Source organism: Nuphar pumila, chromosome 7 (genome assembly GCF_984573655.1).
Source record: "Nuphar pumila chromosome 7, dmNupPumi1.hap1.1, whole genome shotgun sequence".
Taxonomy (NCBI): Eukaryota; Viridiplantae; Streptophyta; class Magnoliopsida; order Nymphaeales; family Nymphaeaceae; genus Nuphar; species Nuphar pumila.
This window is the reverse complement of record NC_143255.1, coordinates 119,934,320-119,955,162: the sequence shown is the minus strand read 5'-3', so window position 1 is coordinate 119,955,162 and position 20,843 is coordinate 119,934,320. Positions and strand designations below refer to the sequence as shown.

Sequence of the window (20,843 nt, the reverse complement as noted above, 5' to 3'; positions counted from 1 at the left end):
TTCGTCAAAGCTAGGGTTTCCGCAATGTCCTCGGAAAAAGACTCGAAAATACGTTTCTTTAAAGTCAAAGACAGAGATGCCCTCGACCCACGCAACCCGGCGATTCTCTCGTTTTAGAAAAGGGTATGAATATTTTCGGCCAAGATGAAAAGTACAGGTGTGTTTTGGTAATTTACTCAGGTACAGATAAGCAGCCAACTACCGCCTCACGATTCCTTTTTAGGGTTTCGTCGTCTTCTTTTTCCTCCCCATCGTTCTCTCGCTCCTTCTCCTTCGTCCGATCTAGGGTTTCATCATCGTCTTCTTCTTCGATCGTTTTTTCTCCCTGTTCTCCTTCGTACCTGATCTAGGGTTTTCTCTTCGTCTTCTTCTCTCTGGATCTTGATCTAGGGTCTCTTCGTCTTCTTCTCTCGTTCTTTTTCCTTCTCCAGGAAACAACAGAAAGGAAGAGATAAAGCAAACGGAAGTCAGGATGGAGATGGAATGCATTACGGAGTTTCCTCACACGCACATGGATAGGCGCCCCAGGAAGAGGCCAAGGTTAGGATGGGACGTTACTCAGGTTCCTAAGGTGCCCTTCTTATCTGATCTCTCTCTCTATCTCTTTTCCTTTTCCCGTTGATTATAAGGGATTTGATAGGGTTTTTTTAAGGTCTTTATCAATATTTGGGGTTATTCTTGTTACTTCTTCATCCAGTCTGTGTTGGGTTTTCGGATCCGTGGCTGCAACCTCGGTTTTCATTATTCTATGGTTTCTTTGCGTTGGATGAAATTTGTTAAAATCTATTACCGAAACAGTGAGTCCTTTCTTTGAGTCACTTGAATATGATTATATATATGAGAACTACCTTATTTGCAAATCCAACCATGCAGGTGTGTTCGTCATGGTAAATTTGATTGGAATCAGCTGTTGGATCGTGTATTTTTTGATGAAAAAATACGAATTTTATATGAAGACTATGGACCGTTGATTTGTAAGCCTTAAATAACATGTTTATGCATCATAATCGGGTGATTCAAGTGCTGGTCCTTGTAAAATCAATCATGTAGATGGAACCGGTACAGTTAGATTTAAGAGAAATGATTAAAAAATCCATGAAAATCGCGATTCACATGGTAGTTCTCATATTTCTAGTCCTCATGTTCTAGTGACTCATTTTTTTACCGGATCTTGCTTTGTATTTTTAGATCTCTAGCCGTATCCTTCGTTTGTGTTGTTTTGGTGTTTATTTGCGTTTGTTTATGCCTATTTTCCTCTCCTCTTGCTCGTCGATTGTGCGGATCTACAGCTTGATATTCCTTTTTGGTCCAGGGTTGTCTTTTGTTCTAACTTTGTGAAATTTCTTGCCGGATCTCTCTTACCTTCTCGTAGATAAAACCGCCATATGTCTATTTGTTGGATGAACATGTTCGTGGTTTTTGATATGTTATGTTCTAGGGATATGTGTCCGTTTATATCTTCTTTTTTCTGTTTTGCAATTCCAAGAAGAACCTTAGAGCATGATGGGTTTGCTTTGGTTAGGTAGATTTGGATTTTTTACTCAGTCGATGGTATTTGTTTTAAGGTCTGGCGGTAATTCTTATAGATGAAATAGGAAAATAATAAAACAAACAATATTAGTCAGGTTTGCAGAAACCCTATTCTTGGATTGGTCCTTGAATGTGGTCGTCGGTGACTCCCAGTCGATCCCAGATCAACTTGCACGAATTATGTATATGTGGTTTCAGTGGGAGTCTGAGGACTGGGGAACATGTTTTCATGGCAGAATGTGTCGTGTGCTGTGGTACAGTTCCCTACAGGATGAATAGGTTCTAGTGATGTGCACGTATGGTAGCAGCGCTTACTGCAGGCTTGCTGTTACTGTTTACATTGAGATTTATGCTACTGATATACCTTGTTCTAGTTAAATTTTTTATTGAAATCTGTCTGTTTAATCTGTTCATCTAGTTTTTTTTGGAAGGTGGAAGTAAGTTCTCTTTTGGCTGTAAGTTTCTTTTTTTTTCTGTTCGGGCTGTTTTTAATGTTTACCATAATGAAATGCTGTAGTTAGTATGAAACTGATGAAAGTGGGTGAAGGGGAAAGGATTATGCTTTTATTTGTTGAGCGAAAAAATGAATGGATGGCTGTGTGTAGGCTCAGCCTGGAATATTTTGTGGGCAAGAAGTTGGGCATGGAACGAGCTTTTCATCGTCAAGGGCACCCTCAGACCATACTTATTCATCTATGTATCTCAAGGGCGTAGCTCGAAATGGTTCCCCCCCTTGGCGAGATGATGACAAGGATGGGCATTACATGTTTGCGCTTGGGGAAAATTTAACTTCTCGCTGTAAATACACCTAATCACCATTGCTGTATCCCTTTCATTTGCACGATTGTTAGCCATTTTTGTATGTTCTCTTGGTTGATTGGTTACAAGGCCTTGTCAATGCCTGATTTGGTTTTTATTAATTAGCTTTTATGAGGCCATAGCTTGATATTTGGTTTGTCTTTGTGACAGTTTCCCCCTGGTTGGTCTTCTATTTGATTTCTAAAGTTTCTTTTTGCTTGTTGGTTGGGTGGCCTTAACTATTACATGTGTGCAACCCTAATGCTATATTTTCTTTTCAAATTTTTTCCTTTGTTCTATATCATTCTAAACTTTTTTTGGTGAGCCATTCTCTTTGTTATTTTAAGGTTGGTCAAGGTGAAAAGATTCTATCAAGAAATATACAATACTTTTTTTTTCAACATTTTTTCTTCTATATTCATAATTTTAGTACATATTCTTTTATAAACCATTTTCAAGGTCCGTCAAGGTGAACCATTTTCCCTTCGAGAATGTAAACTTATGCACACTTTAGGGCAAATGTGGTTTCTGATATAGTTGGTTTGTCCATGGTCCTGGAGGAGTCAGTGTCACAGTCATACATGACTCCATGTGGTCTTTTCTTGCATGGCGTCATTTTTACTTTCTTACAACATTGGAAACTGTTTTAGCTGTTACCCAATTGAATTTTTGTGGTTTCTATTTTGCACCAAAAATTCCAAAGTCAAAGGGCATTTGATATTTCATGTTCTGTTGATTGTCTTGCCATATTGTTGTAATGCGAGCTTCACATTAGCTGATCTATAATTGTCTGTGCTGTCTTTGGTTTGTTGATGTTATCTAACATTTATGTTTTTAATGTTCTGCAGATAGGATCCACAGCAAGATGGGTGAAGGTTAGTAATGCATATGATATTTTTACTTTGCACCTTCTAATCTTTTTGGATCGTATTGATTCTTTGGGTGTATTTGTGTATCAATTTTATGCTCTTTCTTTGACACTATTTTCAGGCACATTTGGCCAAGTTTTGGAATGTTGGGACCGAGAAACAAAAGAAATGGTTGCTGTTAAGATTGTCCGTGGAATCAAGAAGTACAGGGAGGCTGCTATGATTGAAATCGATGTGCTACAAAAGCTTGCAAAGCAGGATAGGAATGGTGGCCTGTAAGTGCCTTTGCTTTTTGTCTACTTTTGTAGAAACTCTCAATCCTGCCTTTTATATTCATTCTTGCCTCAAAATAATTTAAGGTAAAGTTTGTATAAGCTGGTTTATTCTTTGCAGTTGTGTGCAAATACGGAACTGGTTTGACTATCGTAATCATATCTGTATTGTAAGTATTTGATGGTATTTGTCTGATTGTTGATTACCCAATATCCCAAAATTTTGGGTGTTAAGATTTGTGGGTGGATTTAAATGGTTTTAACAGGTATTTGAGAAGCTTGGGCCAAGCTTATATGATTTTCTACGGAAAAACAATTATCGCTCATTTCCCATTGACCTAGTTCGCGAGCTTGGCAGACAACTGTTGGAATGTGTAGCATGTGTGTAGCCTTGCTTCCACCATCTTCTTTTATATTTAGCATTGAAGGCTTAACTACTCTGCATGCATGCCTTTCATCATTAGCGAGGGTTTGAGGTTCTGTTTTATTTGGGTACACAAACATGGTATTTGTGACTTAAAATCAACGATCTTGATCAATTGTGTGTGGTTTATGTTCATTGAAAATGGTTATGCTCAATTGGCTAGTGGTAAGGGTGTGTGTATTGATTTGGTTCGGGATTGATCGTTTTGTTGTGTTTTTTCTCTCTGCAGTTATGCATGATTTGTGCCTTATACATACCGATCTGAAGCCTGAAAACATACTATTTGTTTCTTCCGATTACGTCAAAGTTCCAGACTATAAGGTGCCCTTTGACACTTGTTGCTGGCCAGTGATTGTTTCTTATGTTATTTCCCTTTGGTTGTTTGTGCAAGGTCGACCTAGTTATTGTAAAAATGCTTTGCAGGGATCATCATCTCGATCTCCCAAGGATGGGTCATACTTCAAGCGGTTGCCGAAGTCAAGTGCAATAAAGGTGATTGATTTTGGTAGCACCACCTATGATCATCAAGACCATAACTATGTTGTATCTACACGACATTACCGTGCGCCAGAGGTTATTCTGGGTATGCAATGGATTTTTATCTGACGCCAATGCTGTTTCCTATTCATCTACTGTCACTCAATTATGTTCAATGTTTTCTAGGGACGGGATGGAGCTACCCTTGTGATATCTGGAGCGTTGGGTGTATTCTTGTGGAGCTCTGCTCTGTAAGCTGCTGCTCCCCTTGAAATTTCAACTCTGATTTTGGGCGGTTTGGTACCGCATAGGCCAAATTAATCTTGTTGGTTGTTGCTGTGCAGGGCGAAGCTTTGTTTCAGACCCATGAGAATTTGGAGCATTTGGCAATGATGGAGAGGGTGCTGGGTCCATTTCCGCAGCATATTTTGAAGAAAGTAGAGTTAAGATCTTTTCCATTTCGTGGGTTTACATGTTTCTTTCTCTTTGGTTCCTCCCCTTTCGTTTGTTGAGGCTTTGGTTGGTGGTTGTGTTGCAGCCGTCATGCTGAGAAGTATGTGAGGCGAGGCACGAGGTTGGACTGGCCGGAAGGTGCAACCTCAAGAGAAAGCATCAAAGCGGTCTCAAAGCTACCTCGGCTACAGGTATTCATTCTTTTCTTCCTCTACTTGTAAATTCAAGGTCGTCAGTGATGTGGTGGTTGTTTTACTGCATCATTTATTTATGTTTATTTATGTGTTCAACTGCAGAACCTTATAATGCTTCACGTGGACCATTCAGCTGGGGACTTGATCGACCTCTTGCAGGGCCTTCTTAAATACGACCCTGCGGATCGGCTCACAGCTCCTGAAGCCCTAAGGCATCCCTTCTTCAGCAGGGAGCAAAGAAGGTTATAAAAATCCAAGTGAAGCTAACTAACTGGTGGTCGTGATTGATGCAAGAAAGGGGCATTGGGCGGGCCTGAAGTCCGTAATCGATGCTTGGAGGCTCTGGTCCTTGCCTCGGACTTCGCATTAACTGTATAGCAGAGCCGTGTCGAGCTCTTTCCTGGACTGCGTTGGGTGACTTGTTTCTACTTGGAAAATGTAATACAGTATACTTACTACCGCCATGTGAATCCGATACCCCGGTTGCCTGCTACTTTGTGTTATTGATTTGTCCTTGTGGGCGTGTCGCCAATGCAGGTCCTTGTGTTATCGAATTATACAGATTTTGCGAATCGGTTTTCTTTTCTCCCTTGGGTTCCAGTTTTGCAATGTGTCATGTTTGTGGTGGGTTTTTTTTATTATATTGTGGTTGGCAAAAACTGTGACTGTATGTTTCTTATGTGAGAGGTTCAGGTCAGAACACCATGGTTTGGATTGTTTTGTCTTGGGTTAGGTCAGAGTCCCCTCTGGCTTTGGATGCCGTTAATCCACGCGTTGAACGCCCAGACGGCCATGGTTAGATTGTTCATGTCTCAGGTGGTTATCAAAAAATTTCGTAGCCGTTCATCTTCTTGATGGACATCTAAAGCACCAAAAATAAACGGCTGAAAAACAAGGAAAAATGTTGGTGTTTGGGTTGCTGTTCGTTTCATGGATGACCGGCATCTTATCGTTAGATGTGCCTTTCACCTGATAACTCTTTTCTAATCTAATCCATGAAGGACTAGTAAGGAGTATAGATGAAGGGTGAGCAACCTGTAGAATGTGATCATCAAAGTAAATTACATTCAACAATCAAAGAGGTGGTATCCAACTTTGAGTAAGGACGTGTTTGGCGCCCCTTCTTAAGGCCTGTTTGCGGAATGCCCCTTTGATGATCTGGTCATGGGGCAATAAAAATAAACTATAGTATGTAATACAAGGGGGATAGAATTTTTTACGTGTCATGTCTAAAAATATTTGGGTAAAAAATTTCACTTTAAACCCAGATTATAAATATACCCTAGATAACTCTATTTTTTACCCAAATATTTTAAACATGACACATACAAAATTCTATCCCCTTATATTTCATACTATAGATTATTTTTATTGCCCCATGACCATATATCATCAAAGGGGCATAAAAAATGCCCCTTTCATGATCTGGTCATGGGGAAAAGCTCTTCGGAAAGAGCAGGGAGAGAGAATAGCCCTGCAAAAGCCACAAAATTACGTTTTGGCATCTACATAAATACCAAAACGTATTAGGTTGCCTTCGTGACTCTTGATTGTGATTCACCATCCGCTTTTCTTGCAAGTCGCTCGACTGCGATTCATCGTTGACTGTGGTGCAAGACGCTCAGGTACTCTCTATTTTGACTGCTGGTTTGGTTGACTGCGATTCACCATTTTGGTTTATGTTTTTCTTAAGAAAATTGGGTGAGAATGGAGTTATTTGAGGGGTTTCCATGTATTTGGGATTATTTGTATTTTTTTAGAGTTTCAGGGGTGGATGCGTCGTGTTTCACTTTTTAGGGTTAGGTGTCAGAGGTGAATGCGTCATGCTTCGCTTTCTAGTGTTAGGGTTTCAGAGGTGGATGCATCATGGTGTGGATTAGGGTTTGGTGGCATTCTTTTGGCTAAATGGTCTCGAGCCAACAATGGGATATGATCAACTAATCTTTCAATGGGGTATGATCACGCCCAACTAGTCCCAGGCCCCCCCATGTCTTGAAATTCACGAATCTCATGAAAGCACAATCACGAAAGAGGTGGTCTGGGTTTCCTCTTCTAGTTTACACATCCTGCACTTGCTAGTGAGCTGGTACCCACAACTCTTCAGATAGCTGTTGGTTTTAACCTTCCCCATCAGCAACGACCAACAGAATGTAGAGCCACTCGGACAGAGGCCACCTCCCCAAAGGGTTCCGTCCAGCAACCATTGCATTGACGCTAGACAGAGTGAACAGTAGCAAGAATTTCCATCAGATGAATGTCTTCAACAGATGGTGTCATCAAGGTTGTTGGTCTTAACATGGGCGATCAGATCAGTGAGGGTTATTGATTATGCTTTTTTTTCCTCTCAGTTAAGTGACTACTACAGTTATTTATTATTCTTTTTGGATGGTTTTGTTCATCTTGTATATATGTTTCATTCTTCTATCTGCTGAAGTAGCATGATGTCATTTTCCTTGTTTATATGTTATCCTTCAAAAATAGCCACCTGATATGGTTCATGTTTTTACTAATTTAATAGTTTTCAAATTTTAGAAATGGTTACAACATACAACGTGAATCCTACATTTCTTTGAAATTTAAAAGCAGCTAACTCTACAAGCTGCTAAATAGCATGACATGGAAGAAATCAACCTGTTTATATGGGTAATGAATTGCCAAAATGCTATTCTTTTGCCATTAATTTTCAGAAGAAATGTCCATTGTCAGTAAGTGAACAAGCTATATCCATTGTGCCAATTGTGTCGCTTTAAATGAGCTGGATAGGCAACACCTTTTCTTTTTTTCTTGTTTATTGCTTGATAGGCTTCAAATGTCCAGAAAATTGTATTGCCATGACCCAACCTTTTCCCTGCTCTGTCTGCAGTTTTGAGAGACTTTTCAGTATCTCTGAAAGAGAAAAGCATGAACATTTGCAATGTGTATTTCTGAACAAACTGGAGTTATATGTTCAACTCAAGAAATGGCTAAACTTGAACATCTCTTGACAAGGCTCCACACCATCAATGCCATCAGTGCTTGGATCCAGACTGATTGATGCCCAATTTGACCTGTTTGTGTATTTGTACGATCACATTTGTATTAGTTGATCACTTGTCATATAATATCTTATTATGAATTTCTATAAAAAGTTTTTAACTCCTTGGTATGTCGACCAATGCCAGTCCTCAGCCTGGAAAAAGGAGGAAAAACTATTGACCATATGATTATGCATGCCTTACCTGTCCACTCTATCATCATATATGACAAGTGATCATCAATGCCATCAGTGCTTGGATCCAGACTGATTTTAGCTCAATTTGACCTGTTTGTGTATTTGTAGGATCACCTTTGTATTAGTTGATCACTTGTCATATAATATCTTATTATGAATTGCTATAAAAAGTTTTTAATTCCTTGGTATGTCGACCAATGCCAGTCCTCAGCCTGTAAAAAGGAGGAAAAACTATTGACCATATGATTATGCATGCCTTACCTGTCCACTCTATCATCATATACTTTTCCCCCATTATTAAATGTAATAAGGTATGGGTCATTATAACATCTTTGAAGCTTCTTATTTGAAATCATTGCTGGACTTCGGATGATAGAGTCTAATGCTGCCAGTAATTTTCACTTTTGAGTCGCCTACCATGGTCTTTGATTGATGTAAATGTTAAATTCTTTGATTCTTGGAAATGTTTGGACTTATAACCTCTCTCTCTCTTGCACATCCATGGATACCACATTCATCCCTTGCTTCCTTTGCTAATGTACTGGTTTATTAAAATGACTGTTGAATGTGGGCTATCCTCTGTTATTTGCTTTTCATCTCTGTAATTCATTGCTGAGCTATGTAACACGAGTGTTTTGGCATACTTTTTTTCTGATATTTTTTAATTTAAAACAATATGATTGTCTTAATGTGAGTGCTGCATAATGACATTGCCTTAACTAGCAACAAATGATATGGCAATGCATCCTTTTAATGTCAGTCTGCTGTACTATTTCATCAAACACATTCTGTGTGCAAATTTCGTTGCTTGAATTGTGAATATCTCTTCTCTATTATGTGCTGATTTGTTTATATAGCTTCTTTGTGAATGCTAAAGTGATCACTGGCTGTGTAAGCATTCGGTACTTTCTGAGATTGTAGAAAATGAAGGCTTGGATGCTGAGAGCTTAGTTTATTTGACTGTTGAATGTGGGCTATCCTCTGTTATTTGCTTTCCATATCTGTAATTCACTGCTGAGCTTTGTAATTGATTGTTGAATGTGGGCTATCCTCAGTTATTTGCTTTCCATCTCTGTAATTCACTGCTGAGCTATGTAACATGAGTTTTTTGGCAGTCACTTTTTTTCTGATATTTTTTAATTAAAAATAATATGATGATTTAGATATTAAAATATAGGCCCTTGTACAAGGTATCGTCATTCTCAACACTCTTCTCATGGCATATTTTGTTGTATTTCAAAATCGTTAAAATATAGCTGAAGTATTGTTGATTTTTTATAAGCTTTGATAAGTAGAAGCTCACAATTGTCTTAATGTGAGTGCTGCATAATGACAATGCCTTAACTAGCAACAAATGATATGGCAATGCATCCTTTTAATGTGAGTTTGCTGTACTATTTCATCGAACACATTTTGTCTGCAATTTTTTGTCATTCTACCTGTTTTTATGTGGAAAAAACACACATTCTACCTGTTGCATTATTGCTCAATGTTTGTCTTCTTTAAAAAGTTCTGTTTTCAGAATGAGCTCATGGTTGTTATTTTGGAATTTTCTGCATTTGCAACGTGTTCGATGATTCTGTGTTGGAATTTGCTGATTGCTTAGTTTATTTTTTGCTTCTTCATTGAGATATGGTTATGCAGAATGATTCATGAATTTGAAGTGCTTCTAAACTGAAATATGATTTTACAGAATGATTCATGATTTCGAAGGCTTCTAACAGTTGAAAATCCAACGTTTGATCTTATATAATTTGTTCAGTTACCACTGTGTTTAGAGAAGGAACTCTTGAAACGAGACTATTACCTGCAACTATGTAACATGGGTACTCTTTTAGGGCTGCTGTACCTGTGTTGACGCTGGTACTGGTTTTGGTTTTTCATGGGTACAGGTCAACCCAGTTTCAAATATGACCTGATCCATTACCTATATATCATAATGGTTGTTTTTTGTGTTCCAACCCAGGTAGAATGTGTTTGTTTTTGACATCTCAAAAAATAATGTTTTTATGTCGAAAACACAAAATCCAAAGGTTGTTCAGGTTGGCTCGACTCATGATCAGACCCACCTCAAGTTGGGTTCAGGTTGGCCCGACCTATGACCCGACCCGACCCGACCCACCGTCAGTTGGGTTCAGGTTTGGCTGGGTGGGTTTAATGTATACCAGACCAAGATCCTACCCACCTCCAGTTGGGTTCATGTTGGCTGGACCCACCTTCAATTGGGTTCAGGTTGGGCTGGGTGTGTTTAACCTATACCCGACCCAATTTAGAAGGCCGAGGATAAGTTGGTCCTTTACTACAAAAATAATGCTTCAGAAGGCCTTAACTAATGCTCCAAACACGCCATTAATGTTTAAAAGTTCTTTCAAGTTACAATTTTCTAACTTCTTTATCTGGAGATGAATTTCTAAACTGTCATCCCCAGAACTAACTTCTACATATGTTCATCCACAATATGGGGCGCCAAATATGGGGCCTTAGAAAGGAAAAGTAAAGGCTATGTAGTCTAATGGTAAAGCGTTTTAGCTTCTTTATGTCGAGAGTCCGAATAAAAGCAAATGTCCTTATCTGTGGTTTACATTTAAATTTCTTTGGGAGATTCAAGTTGTCCAAGTTGTAGAGACACAGGACTATTAACCAAAAACGAATCTCTCTAGCTGTCTCATCTACTCAAACTTGTGTCTAAATAGATCGATGCAATTACAAATAGTTTATGCACTTGATATTGGGTGATCGTCGGATCCACAGTTTTTTTTTACAAAGAAAGCTGATGTAGTTAGACTCTTACCATTTATACAGCCATAACATTGGGATTCAAACTTGCAATGGCCTAAAACAAGGTTACTTCAATTTAAAATTGGATTTAGTAAGACAATGGAAACACAAATTGGGGCTTCCATGACATTCTTGGACATGCCCATCAGGGCTCTGCTCATATGGTAAGGTCAAGGGGTTAGTGTAGTTAGAGCATACTTTGGCTGTTAGTGCAGGTTTGACTCCTGCAACGGTAACCCATTGCGTAATCAGAAGCAAGCATAGGGCCCTAATGTTTTCCTACACTGATAAGGCAACCGTGTCTCCTAGGCGAGGCTTGGGGATTGTCCCTATGTATTCTCTTTATTTTTCAATTTTTCTTTAGTTTGTGGGTAATGGGTTGTTCTCTACAAAAGTTTAGTCCTTGAAGGTTTTTGGGAAAACTCTTGTAGGGGTTGTGTTTTAAAGGTAAGGCTTTCAAAGGCATTGGATCTTGGGTTTATGCATCATTTGTTCTTAGACCTTGATTCTTGATCTTGACCCTTAACCTTTGACTTTGAATTTAGATTTGGACATTGGGCTTTGGGTTTTGACTTATCTTTTTAATATTTGGGATAGATCTAATATTTGTATGACCTTTTTAACTTGATCAAGGTCAAACTTGACCCTTTTAGGATCGTATTCGACCTTGTTTGAGTGCTCACCTTAGCCAGCTGTTTGGGCTTTTATGACTGGTCATTTTGGCCCGTCATGACTCATTTATAGTTGACGATTTTGGCCTCTTAAAGGCCCTTTATGACCTTTTTATAACCTTTATGAGTGGCATCGGGTTGGGGTCTATATAAACCCCAACCCTCTTCCATTTATCTCATCTTCAACTTTCGTAGCTTTCCTCTCTCTCTTAAGTGTTCTTTCCCTCTTTCATGAGCTTTGTTCTTCTCTCTCTCCCTCACTCTCGTCTTTGGTTTTGGAGTTGCAGTTTGGATTCAGGTCTAATTTTAGTTGGGATCAAATTTTGATATCCAAATTAAGTTATATTTCGGATTTAGATTCAGTTGCTATTCAGATCTAGATCCATTTGCTCTTTAAATCTATTAGATCTTTTGATCCATTACTAAGATCCTGATTCAATTGCTATCCAGTTTCGGGTATTGTTTGGATTCATACCCAATTGCATTTTGGATCTATACCCATATCTAAACCTTGGATCCATAACCATTTCAAACCTAGATCATTCTTTCAAAGTCAAGAATTTGAATAAGTGCAAAGGTCCCTACCTAAGGTTTAGGTTTAAATTTCTTTGGGCCATTCAAGTTGTCTGAGGTGTAGAGACCCATGGCTATTAACCAAAAATGAATCTCTCTAGTTGTTTCGTCTTCTCAAACTTGTGTCTAAATAGATCGAGGGTCACTTACAAATAGTTTATGCACTAGATATTGGATGATCGTCAAATCCATAAAATTTTTTTGGCAAAGAAAGCTGGTGTTAGTCAAACTCCTACCAGGTATACAACCATAACATTGGGATTCGAACTTGCAATGGCCTAAAACAAGGTTACTGTCATTTAAATGTAGTTTTTTTCAAATTTCTCAAAGTTTGTAGGTAATGGGTTATCTACAAAAGTTTAGTCCCACATTGAAGGTTTTTTAGAAAACTCTTGTGCTTATATAGAGGAGTGGTGCCTTAAAGGGCAAGGCCCTAAAGAACGTTAGATCTTGGGTTTGTTCATCATGTATTCTTGGACCTTGGATCTTGAATCTTGATCTTCACCTTGACCCTTGACTTTTGACCTTTGACTTTGGATTTAAAACTTGGGACTTGGGTTTTGAGTTTGGTCATTGACTTATCTTTTTATTATTTTGGATTGATCTAATCCCCAAGTCTAAAATCGATCGTTAACCAACACATTAATTGACTTTAACCCAACATTAATCCTCCTTAGATCTTTCTGGTTCTTATCTAGATCCGTTTGGATCAAGCCCAATGGTTTTCCATAGGCATTTATGATTCAAAATAGTCTAGTAGCTGCCCCTTTATCCTTGACTTGTTGATCATTGACTTTTTTGACTCTGTCAAGGTTGAATTTAACCCTTTCAAGATCATTTTCGATATTTTTTGGGCGCCTAACTTAGCCCACCATTTAAGCTTTTATGGCTGATCGTTTTGGCATGTGATGACCCATTGTTTTTGGCCTCTTAAAGGTCCTTTATGACTTTTATGGGTAGCTTTGGGATGGAGCCTATATAAACCCCAACCCTCTCCCATTTCTCTTATACTCAATTCTCTCATCTCCCCTCTCTCTCAAGTGCCCTCTCTTCCTCTCTCCCGAGCTCTCTCTCTCTCATCTTTGGTTTCAGAGTTGCAGTTCGAATCCAGATTTGGTACCAATTCAGATCCAATCTTGAGATCTAAATTCAATTGTAGTTTAGATACATATCTAGTTGCTATTCAAAACTAGATCCATCTGCTATCTAAATCCAGTTGATGTTATGATGCATTACTATGACCCTAATTCAATTGCTATCTAGATTTGGGTATTGTTCGAATTCATACCCACTTGCAGTTTGGATCTATACTCTTATATGAACTCAGAATCCCTAACCATTTTGAACCTAAATCGTTCCTTCCAAGTTAAGAGGATGTTCAAGGTAGTTCGTGTCGAGGGGATCGGTCTCACCCAGTGCAGGGCATGAACTGAATTTTTGCGAGTAGGTGAAAGCTCGATTGTATCCTGTGAGCATAGGTGTGCAAGTACCCATTGCATTGAGGACTTGATCCTAAGTAGGGCAACTATTGCTTGAAAGACAAACATTTATGCGTGCCTTCAAGCTCTCTGGTTCAATCTCAGATGCTTGACCCACTAAATTAAGCAACATTTTTAATAATTTTCAAGTGATAGTTATGCAAAATGACAACTGTGAAGGTTGAAAACTAGGAGCTGCCCAAGTTGTCCTAGTTTGCTAACACCAATTTTAAATGATGACAATACAAGGTTCTTATCTTCCTTATGATTGCAAGAGATGGGAGGATGAAACCATTGCGGAAAACCGCAAGAGACTAAAGTGGAAGCAAGATGACTTTGTGTATCACAGACACATATTTAATGCACTCTTTGACACCCTGTTCGACATCTACTTAGAAGTCAACACTGCAAAAAAAGTTGTGTGAAGCCCTTAAAAGCAAGCAAAAAAAATGAAGGGTGTAGAAAATCATAAGTTTTTAGTTAATAAGTATATGAATTTCAAATTCTTCGATAATAAGCTACTGCTACCTCAAGCCCATGTGATATAGATCTTAGCTAATCAGATCAAGTATGAGTGTGTGAATCTTGATGAATCATTTCTGGTGGCTACAATCATTGGTAGATTTTTCTCATCTTGAAAAGATTATAAAAATAAATTGAAACATAAAAACAGAGAGTTTACCTTAGAAAAACTTCTTCAACATTTTAGAATCGAGGAAGAAGCTCAATCTTGAGATAAGAAATATGAAGTAAAAGAAGTTTGTGATAAGGTAAACATGGTTGAACGAAAACCAAAGTTCAAACACAGACTTAAGAACAAGAGCAAAAAATCCATATACGATGCTAAAAAGAGAAATCGTTTCTTGCTATACTTGTGGAAAACTGGGTTACTATGCGAGAGAATGCTGACATAGGAAAGAATTTCATGACAATAAATCTAATAAACCTGATGATGACTTAGTAACTGTAGTCAGTGAGATATTTATGATTAATTCAGATAAATGGTGGTATGTGGATTCTGGATTGACGGTCCATTCGTGTAATGATAAAAGTATGTTCAAAACATATGAAATCATGGGATAATACAATATGATTTATATGAGAGATAAACATGAAACTAAAGTTTAAGAAAAAGAGAGTGTGAAACTTCACTTCACTTATAAAAAATGTTTAACCCTTCAAAATGTGTATTATGTACTCATCAGCACGAAAAATCTTGTATCTACCTATCTGCTTACAACTTATGGTTTCAAAGTTGTAATAGAATCTGACAGTATTATACTGTCGAAGAACCATAAGTTTGTGAGCAAGGACTATGCCACCAATGGGTTGTTCAAGCTCAATTTGATGAACAAAGTGATTCCGCTTTTGTTTATATGCTTGACTCATGATTTTTGGTATGCTAGATTAGGACATGCAAATTATAAATATTTGAGAAGCATGGGTAACTTATGACTTATTCTTAAATGCAAAACAGAACATCTTTAAAAATATGATGTTTGTATTAAAGCAAAGTTTGCGAAAAAGTCATTTCAAAGTGTTTAAAGAACTTATAAATTATTAGATTCAATACACAGTGCTGTATGTGATTCAAAAAATAGTAACTTATGGGGATAATAATTATTTTATAACCTTTATTGATGATTTCACAAAATATGTTGATGTCTATCTCGTGAAAACAAAAGATGAATCATTTGAAAAATTTAAGATTTTTATAGCAGATGTTGAAAACTTTCATCATTGCAAAATAAAGTCTTTTAGATATGATAAAGGTGATGGATATCTTTTAAATGAGTTTATTGATTTTTGTAAAATTTATAAAATATATATTCAAAATATCCATATACTACTTAACATAATGATATAGCTGAATGTAAAAATATGACTCTAATTGACATGATTAATTCAATGTTTATTAGTTCTGGTATAGATTATAATATGTGGTGTGATGCATTGCTTAATTCATGTTATATTCTAAATAGAGTTTCATATTTTAGGTCAAACACTACACTATATGAACTTTGAAAATGTAGAAAAATAAATTTAAGTCATTTAAAAGTTTATGGTTGTATTGCTTATGTAAAGCTTACTGAACCAAAATTAACCAAACAAGGTTAAAAAATCCGAACATGTGTTTTTATTAGATATTCTCAAAATAGTAAGATATATAAGTTTATGGATATTGAAACCAAAATGATTTTAGAATTTATCAAAGCCGAATTTAGAGAAGATTTAACTTTAAAATCACTTGAAGCTCCAAAAGTTAATCAAAATAATCCAAGGAAAAAGATTTGTGAGCTCGAAAATATTGAAATTCCAAGAAGTAAAAGATCAAGAAAATCAAAAGATTCTGGTCATAATTTTCATCTTTATATGATAGATAGAGACCCTGTTTCTTTTTCGAAAGCTACGACCTCTCCTACTGCTCATTCTTAGAAAAAGGCCATAGAAAGTGAATTAGATTCTATCATAAAAAAATAAGCTTTGATTTTGATTGATTTACTCACTGGTTTTAAACCTTTGAGATGCAAATAGATTTTCAAAAGAAAACTTTGAAATGATGGCTCTATTAAAAAATTTAAAGCTAGACTTGTAGCTAAAGGTTTCAAATAAAACCCACATTTGATTATTTTGACACCTAGGTTCCTATAAGTAGGATTGCATTTATTAGAACTATGGTTATGACATTAATTTATAATTTTGAAATTCATCAAATAGATGTCAAAACTATTTTTTTAATGGCATTTTAGAAGAAGAAATTTATATGGAACTAGAAGGTTACATAACACCCGATCAAGAAAAGAAAGTTTGCAAACTGTTAAGGTCATTGTATAGTCTAAAATAATCACCTAAACAGTGTCATGGGAAATTTGAAAAAGTAATCATTTTATATGGTTTTAGAATTCATGACTTTGATAAATACATATATAGCAAAGCAAAAAATAGTCATGTTGAAATTATTTGTCTCTACGTCGATGATATGCTAATCATGAGTAATAATATAGAATGTATAAATAATATTAAAAATTTTCTTTCATCTAAATTTGACATGAAAAAACGAGTTTAGCTGATGTCATACTTGATATTAAACTGATTAGACAATTGTTATGCATTGACTCAATCTCACTATATTAAGAAAATATAATTATTGTGATTCTAAGCCTGCTATTATTTCGATTGATCCTAGTATTAAGCTATCGACTAACACTGAAAGATGCATATCCCAATTGGAGTATGCAAGTATTATTGACAGTCTCATGTATGCTATAAATAAAACTAGACCAGACATAGCTTTAAACATAAGCAAGTTGAGCTGATATACTAGTAACTCAGGAGAAGAGTATTGAGATGCAATATACCAAGTCCTAAAGTACTTGAGAGAAACTCTAGAATATAAAATATTATATGAAAGGGAACTGTTGTACTTGAAGGGTATAATAATGCAAACTGAAATTTTGATTCCAATGAGTTGTTATTCACAAGTGGCTGGATATTTATCTTTCGATTTGAAGCAATTGCTTGAGGATCTAAGAAATAAACTGTGATAACCTATTCTACAATAAAAAGAGAGTTGATAGCACTAACATCATCTAGTATGAAAGCTAAATAGCTAATGAATCTCTTAATAGAGATATCATTAGGAGATAAGCCAGTACTTTCGATTGCTATGCGTTGCGATAGTTAAACAACTACATACAAAGTAAAAAGTAATATTTATGGTAAAAAATTTAGACATATCAGTTTAAAGCATAATTATGTGAATAGTTTACTTAAGAAAGAAGTAATCTCAATTGAATATGTGAAATCTTGTCAAAACTTAGTGAATTCGTTGACAAATAGACTTTCTCAAGATATTGTATTTAAGACATCAAAGAGAATGTAGTTAAAGTCTATAAAAGCAATTATATGAAAACTCAATCACATGATAAGGGTTAAACCATGATGAGTGATTCAATATGAATAACAAGTCTATGAGTGATCAGATTGAATACTTTATAATTTTTTCATTCTTGATGGCAAGTGCTCGAAACCTTTATACGGAAGTTGAGTTTGAATTGAACTCTTAATAAGATACATAAGCCTTATGGATGATTTTTTTTTAAACAAGTTTACACCCTTGATAGACTTACCGATGTAAGTGTGAAGGTAGGGGTCGCCTTCTATGGGACTGAGACTTTGTCTCTAAAACACTTCTATGCATTGAATCTTAAATTTGAGATACAACATATGACCCTTAATGTACGACTTCTATGCATTGGTAGACACACTATGATCACTTGAAGTAAAAATGTGTGTTACGGTGTCTGAAAAGTTAATTAGGATTCTCAATTCAAAGTTAACGCTATTGAGATCCCATACTGACTTAGATTAAGTAACATTAATGGGGAGGTTCAAACCCAAAAAATACCTTAACTTATGCATTGAATCTTCATGAATAACTTCTTGAGTCATTTTCTATAGTTTTGATCAACGTAAAGTACTGTTGAATTTTAGCTGAAAACTATTTTTATGTATTTCTTCTATTTTTCAAATTTTCTTAAGTTTGTGGGTAATGCATTATCTATAAAATTTTAGTCACACAATGAAGGTTTTTGGGAAAACTCTTGTCCTTATATAGAGGGGTGGTGCCTTAAAAGTGCAAGGCCCTGAAGGGCATTAGATCTTGAGCTTGTGCACCACTTATTCTTCTTGACTTTTAACCTTTGACCTTGGATTTAGACCTTGAGCCTAATATCTAAGTCTAAAATCAACCATTGACCAATTGACTTTAACCCAACATTAATTCTCTTTGAATCTTTCTGGTTCTTATTCAGATTTGTTTGGACCAAGTTCAACACTTTTATAAACATTTATAGTCCAAAACGGTCTAGTAGTTGTCTCCTAACCTTGACTTGTTGGCTGTTGAATTTTTTGACTCGATCAAGGTCAAACTTGACCTTTTCAGGATCATTTTGAACCTTATTTGGGCACCCACTTTAGCCAACCATTTGGGCTTTTATGGGTGGCCGTTTTGGCCAGCGATGACCCATTTATAGTTGGTCATTTTGACCTTTTAATGACTCTTTATGACTGTTATGGGTGGCCTTAGGTTGGGGCCTATATAAACTCCATTTCTCTCATCCTCATATGTCTCCTCCCCTCCTTTTTTTAAGTGCTCCCTCTCCTATGAGCTCTGCTTTGCTCTCTTTCTCTCTCTCACTTCTCTTTGGTTTCAGAGTTGCAATTTGGATCTAGATTCGGTTTTAATTTGGATCTAATCTTGATATTCAAATCCAGTTGTAGTTCATATCCAAATTGGGTTGCTATTCGGATCTACATCCATCTGCTATCCAAATCTAGTTGATTTTTTCATCCATTACTAAGATCTCGATCTAATTCCTATTCTGATTCAGTTACTGTTCTGATCCATACCCACTTACAGTTTAGATCTATATCTATATATAAACCCAAGATCCATAACCATTTTAAACCTAGATCATTCGTTCCAAGTCAAGAGGTTGTTCAAGGTAGTTCGTGTCCAAGTGATCGTTCTCACATAGTGTAGATAGTAGACCAAATTTTCACGAGTAGGCGAAAGCTCAATTGTTTTCTAGGAGCATAGTTGCATGATTTCTCATTGCATCGAGGACTTGATCCTAAGTTAAGCAACTATTACAGAGCGCGTTTGCGCATGGCTCCGAGCTCAGTCGTTCAATCTGAGTTGCCTGACCTACTAAATTAAGCAAAATTTTCAATAGGCAGGTTAAATATGAACAAAAAAATTATGAATGTCACCAAGTTGATCGGATGTCACATGTTCAAAACCCACTTGTGGCATCCCTTATGCATGGTTGAAGCTAGGTATACTCCCTAGTGGGCATGGGGGACCTCAAGGGTTTTACCAACCAGAGGCGAGCCAATGTGTGGTTGGTGATGGTTTTTTCTTTCCTCTTATTTTTCTTTAGACTATCAAAATAATAGAAGAACATGGCACAACAATGCATGACCACAATGGGATTAATATTCTTGGTAGATTGCTTTTGTGTGCATGCATAATTTCCTCATATTTATTCTTATTCACTATCAATAAGCGTTGGTGGGCATGGAAACTAACTCAATTTTGTCAGTAACAAAAAGGAAAAAAGAAAAAAAAATATGATCAATCTTATGTGGGGGACTAGAGTACATCATTCTGGCCTCCCTATCTCGTAGAAGTAAACCTATTCACTGCAAATTAGCCATATACACTCTCAACCTTCACTAGCCACAGCTGTGAGAAACAAGCACACCACTGGGAGGGTCTGAAAACACCAACTTACATTTTGAGTATGTCCAACGGTAAATACGCTTTAGCCTTCCCAACTTAAACCCAGTCTTGAAAGAACCATCAATCTCCAACTTGACCTTGTTGTCAACTACCTGCTTTTGTAGCTCCTTCGCATCATCTGGTTTAAGGTGGACTTCACTTGTGACAAACTCTATGTTCTGTAGGACCGACTCGCCACTTTCCATGGTGAACGGATCGGCCGCTCGTGTCGCGATGAGTGTTGACCCGAAGTAGAGGTCGAACGACAGGAATTGGAACGTGACATGCACCTTTGAGTTATGGTTGGTGAAGTTTATCAGGAAGGTGAGATCGGCATTGAGGAGGGAGCCTGTGTCGATGTAGAGGGCATTGAGAGTCGCTGAAGGGAGGTCAAGTCGTGGAACGGTTGGGCGGTATGCGAGGTAGATGACCAGCACTGCAATTCCGATTAGGATGATAATTAGCCCGATGATCGCACAGATTATGGCCATTAGCCAAATGAAGAAACCGGTCCGGCCTGGGTGAGGGAGTAAGGGGTCTCTTCTCATTTCAAGAGGGAGAGTCTCAGGCTCTGTCTTTTTTTCTTTCTCTTTTTCCATTGTCTTGTGGTTCTTTTTCTTCTCTTTTTTCCCTTATTCATTCTTGAGGTATTGCATGATGAAAGAGTATGATGAAAGAGTGAGAAGCAGAAGGAATCAAACTTGGGGTTTTGTTTACGTTAAGTTTCAATTGATTTCACTGAGAGCAAAGTATTTGTTCCAATCGCTTTCTTGGTAAGGATGCATATGAATAAGATGTCTTCAATAAAGGCAAAAAACCATTGATACAA

At 37.0% G+C, this 20,843-nt stretch overlaps 2 protein-coding genes across 3 annotated transcripts; one reads left to right on the top strand and one right to left on the bottom strand.

The window, feature by feature from the left end:
• Positions 1-249: 249 nt before the first annotated feature.
• LOC149833203 (serine/threonine-protein kinase AFC2-like) lies at positions 250-5,603 on the top strand. Of its 2 annotated transcripts, XM_090014980.1 has the most exons (12): positions 250-571; positions 2,136-2,328; positions 3,177-3,203; positions 3,319-3,472; positions 3,591-3,639; positions 3,736-3,850; positions 4,123-4,214; positions 4,317-4,476; positions 4,557-4,621; positions 4,715-4,812; positions 4,909-5,014; positions 5,120-5,603. In XM_090014980.1, exons 1-12 carry the CDS (start codon positions 473-475, stop codon positions 5,264-5,266), a joined length of 1,305 nt encoding a protein of 434 aa, XP_089871106.1. In that variant the 5' UTR covers positions 250-472; the 3' UTR covers positions 5,267-5,603. The 2 variants fall into 2 exon arrangements, with proteins under 2 accessions (XP_089871106.1, XP_089871107.1); XM_090014981.1 differs by lacking the exon at positions 2,136-2,328 and having other exon boundaries at positions 466-571.
• Positions 5,604-19,968: 14,365 nt separating this feature from the next.
• On the bottom strand, positions 19,969-20,505 carry LOC149833202 (proline-rich receptor-like kinase). The gene has a single exon (XM_090013384.1). It carries the CDS (start codon positions 20,503-20,505, stop codon positions 19,969-19,971), a length of 537 nt encoding a protein of 178 aa, XP_089869510.1.
• Between the last annotated feature and the right edge of the window lie 338 nt (positions 20,506-20,843).

Coding starts and splice junctions, on each gene's coding strand:
- LOC149833203 (XM_090014980.1), top strand. CDS start 473: ATGGAGATGGAATGCATTACGGAGTTTCCTCACACGCACATGGATAGG. Junction 3,851..4,122: donor ACTGTTGGAATGTGTAGCAT/GTGTGTAGCCTT, acceptor TTCTCTCTGCAG/TTATGCATGATTTGTGCCTT. Junction 4,477..4,556: donor TGCGCCAGAGGTTATTCTGG/GTATGCAATGGA, acceptor AATGTTTTCTAG/GGACGGGATGGAGCTACCCT.
- LOC149833202 (XM_090013384.1), bottom strand. CDS start 20,505: ATGGCCATAATCTGTGCGATCATCGGGCTAATTATCATCCTAATCGGA.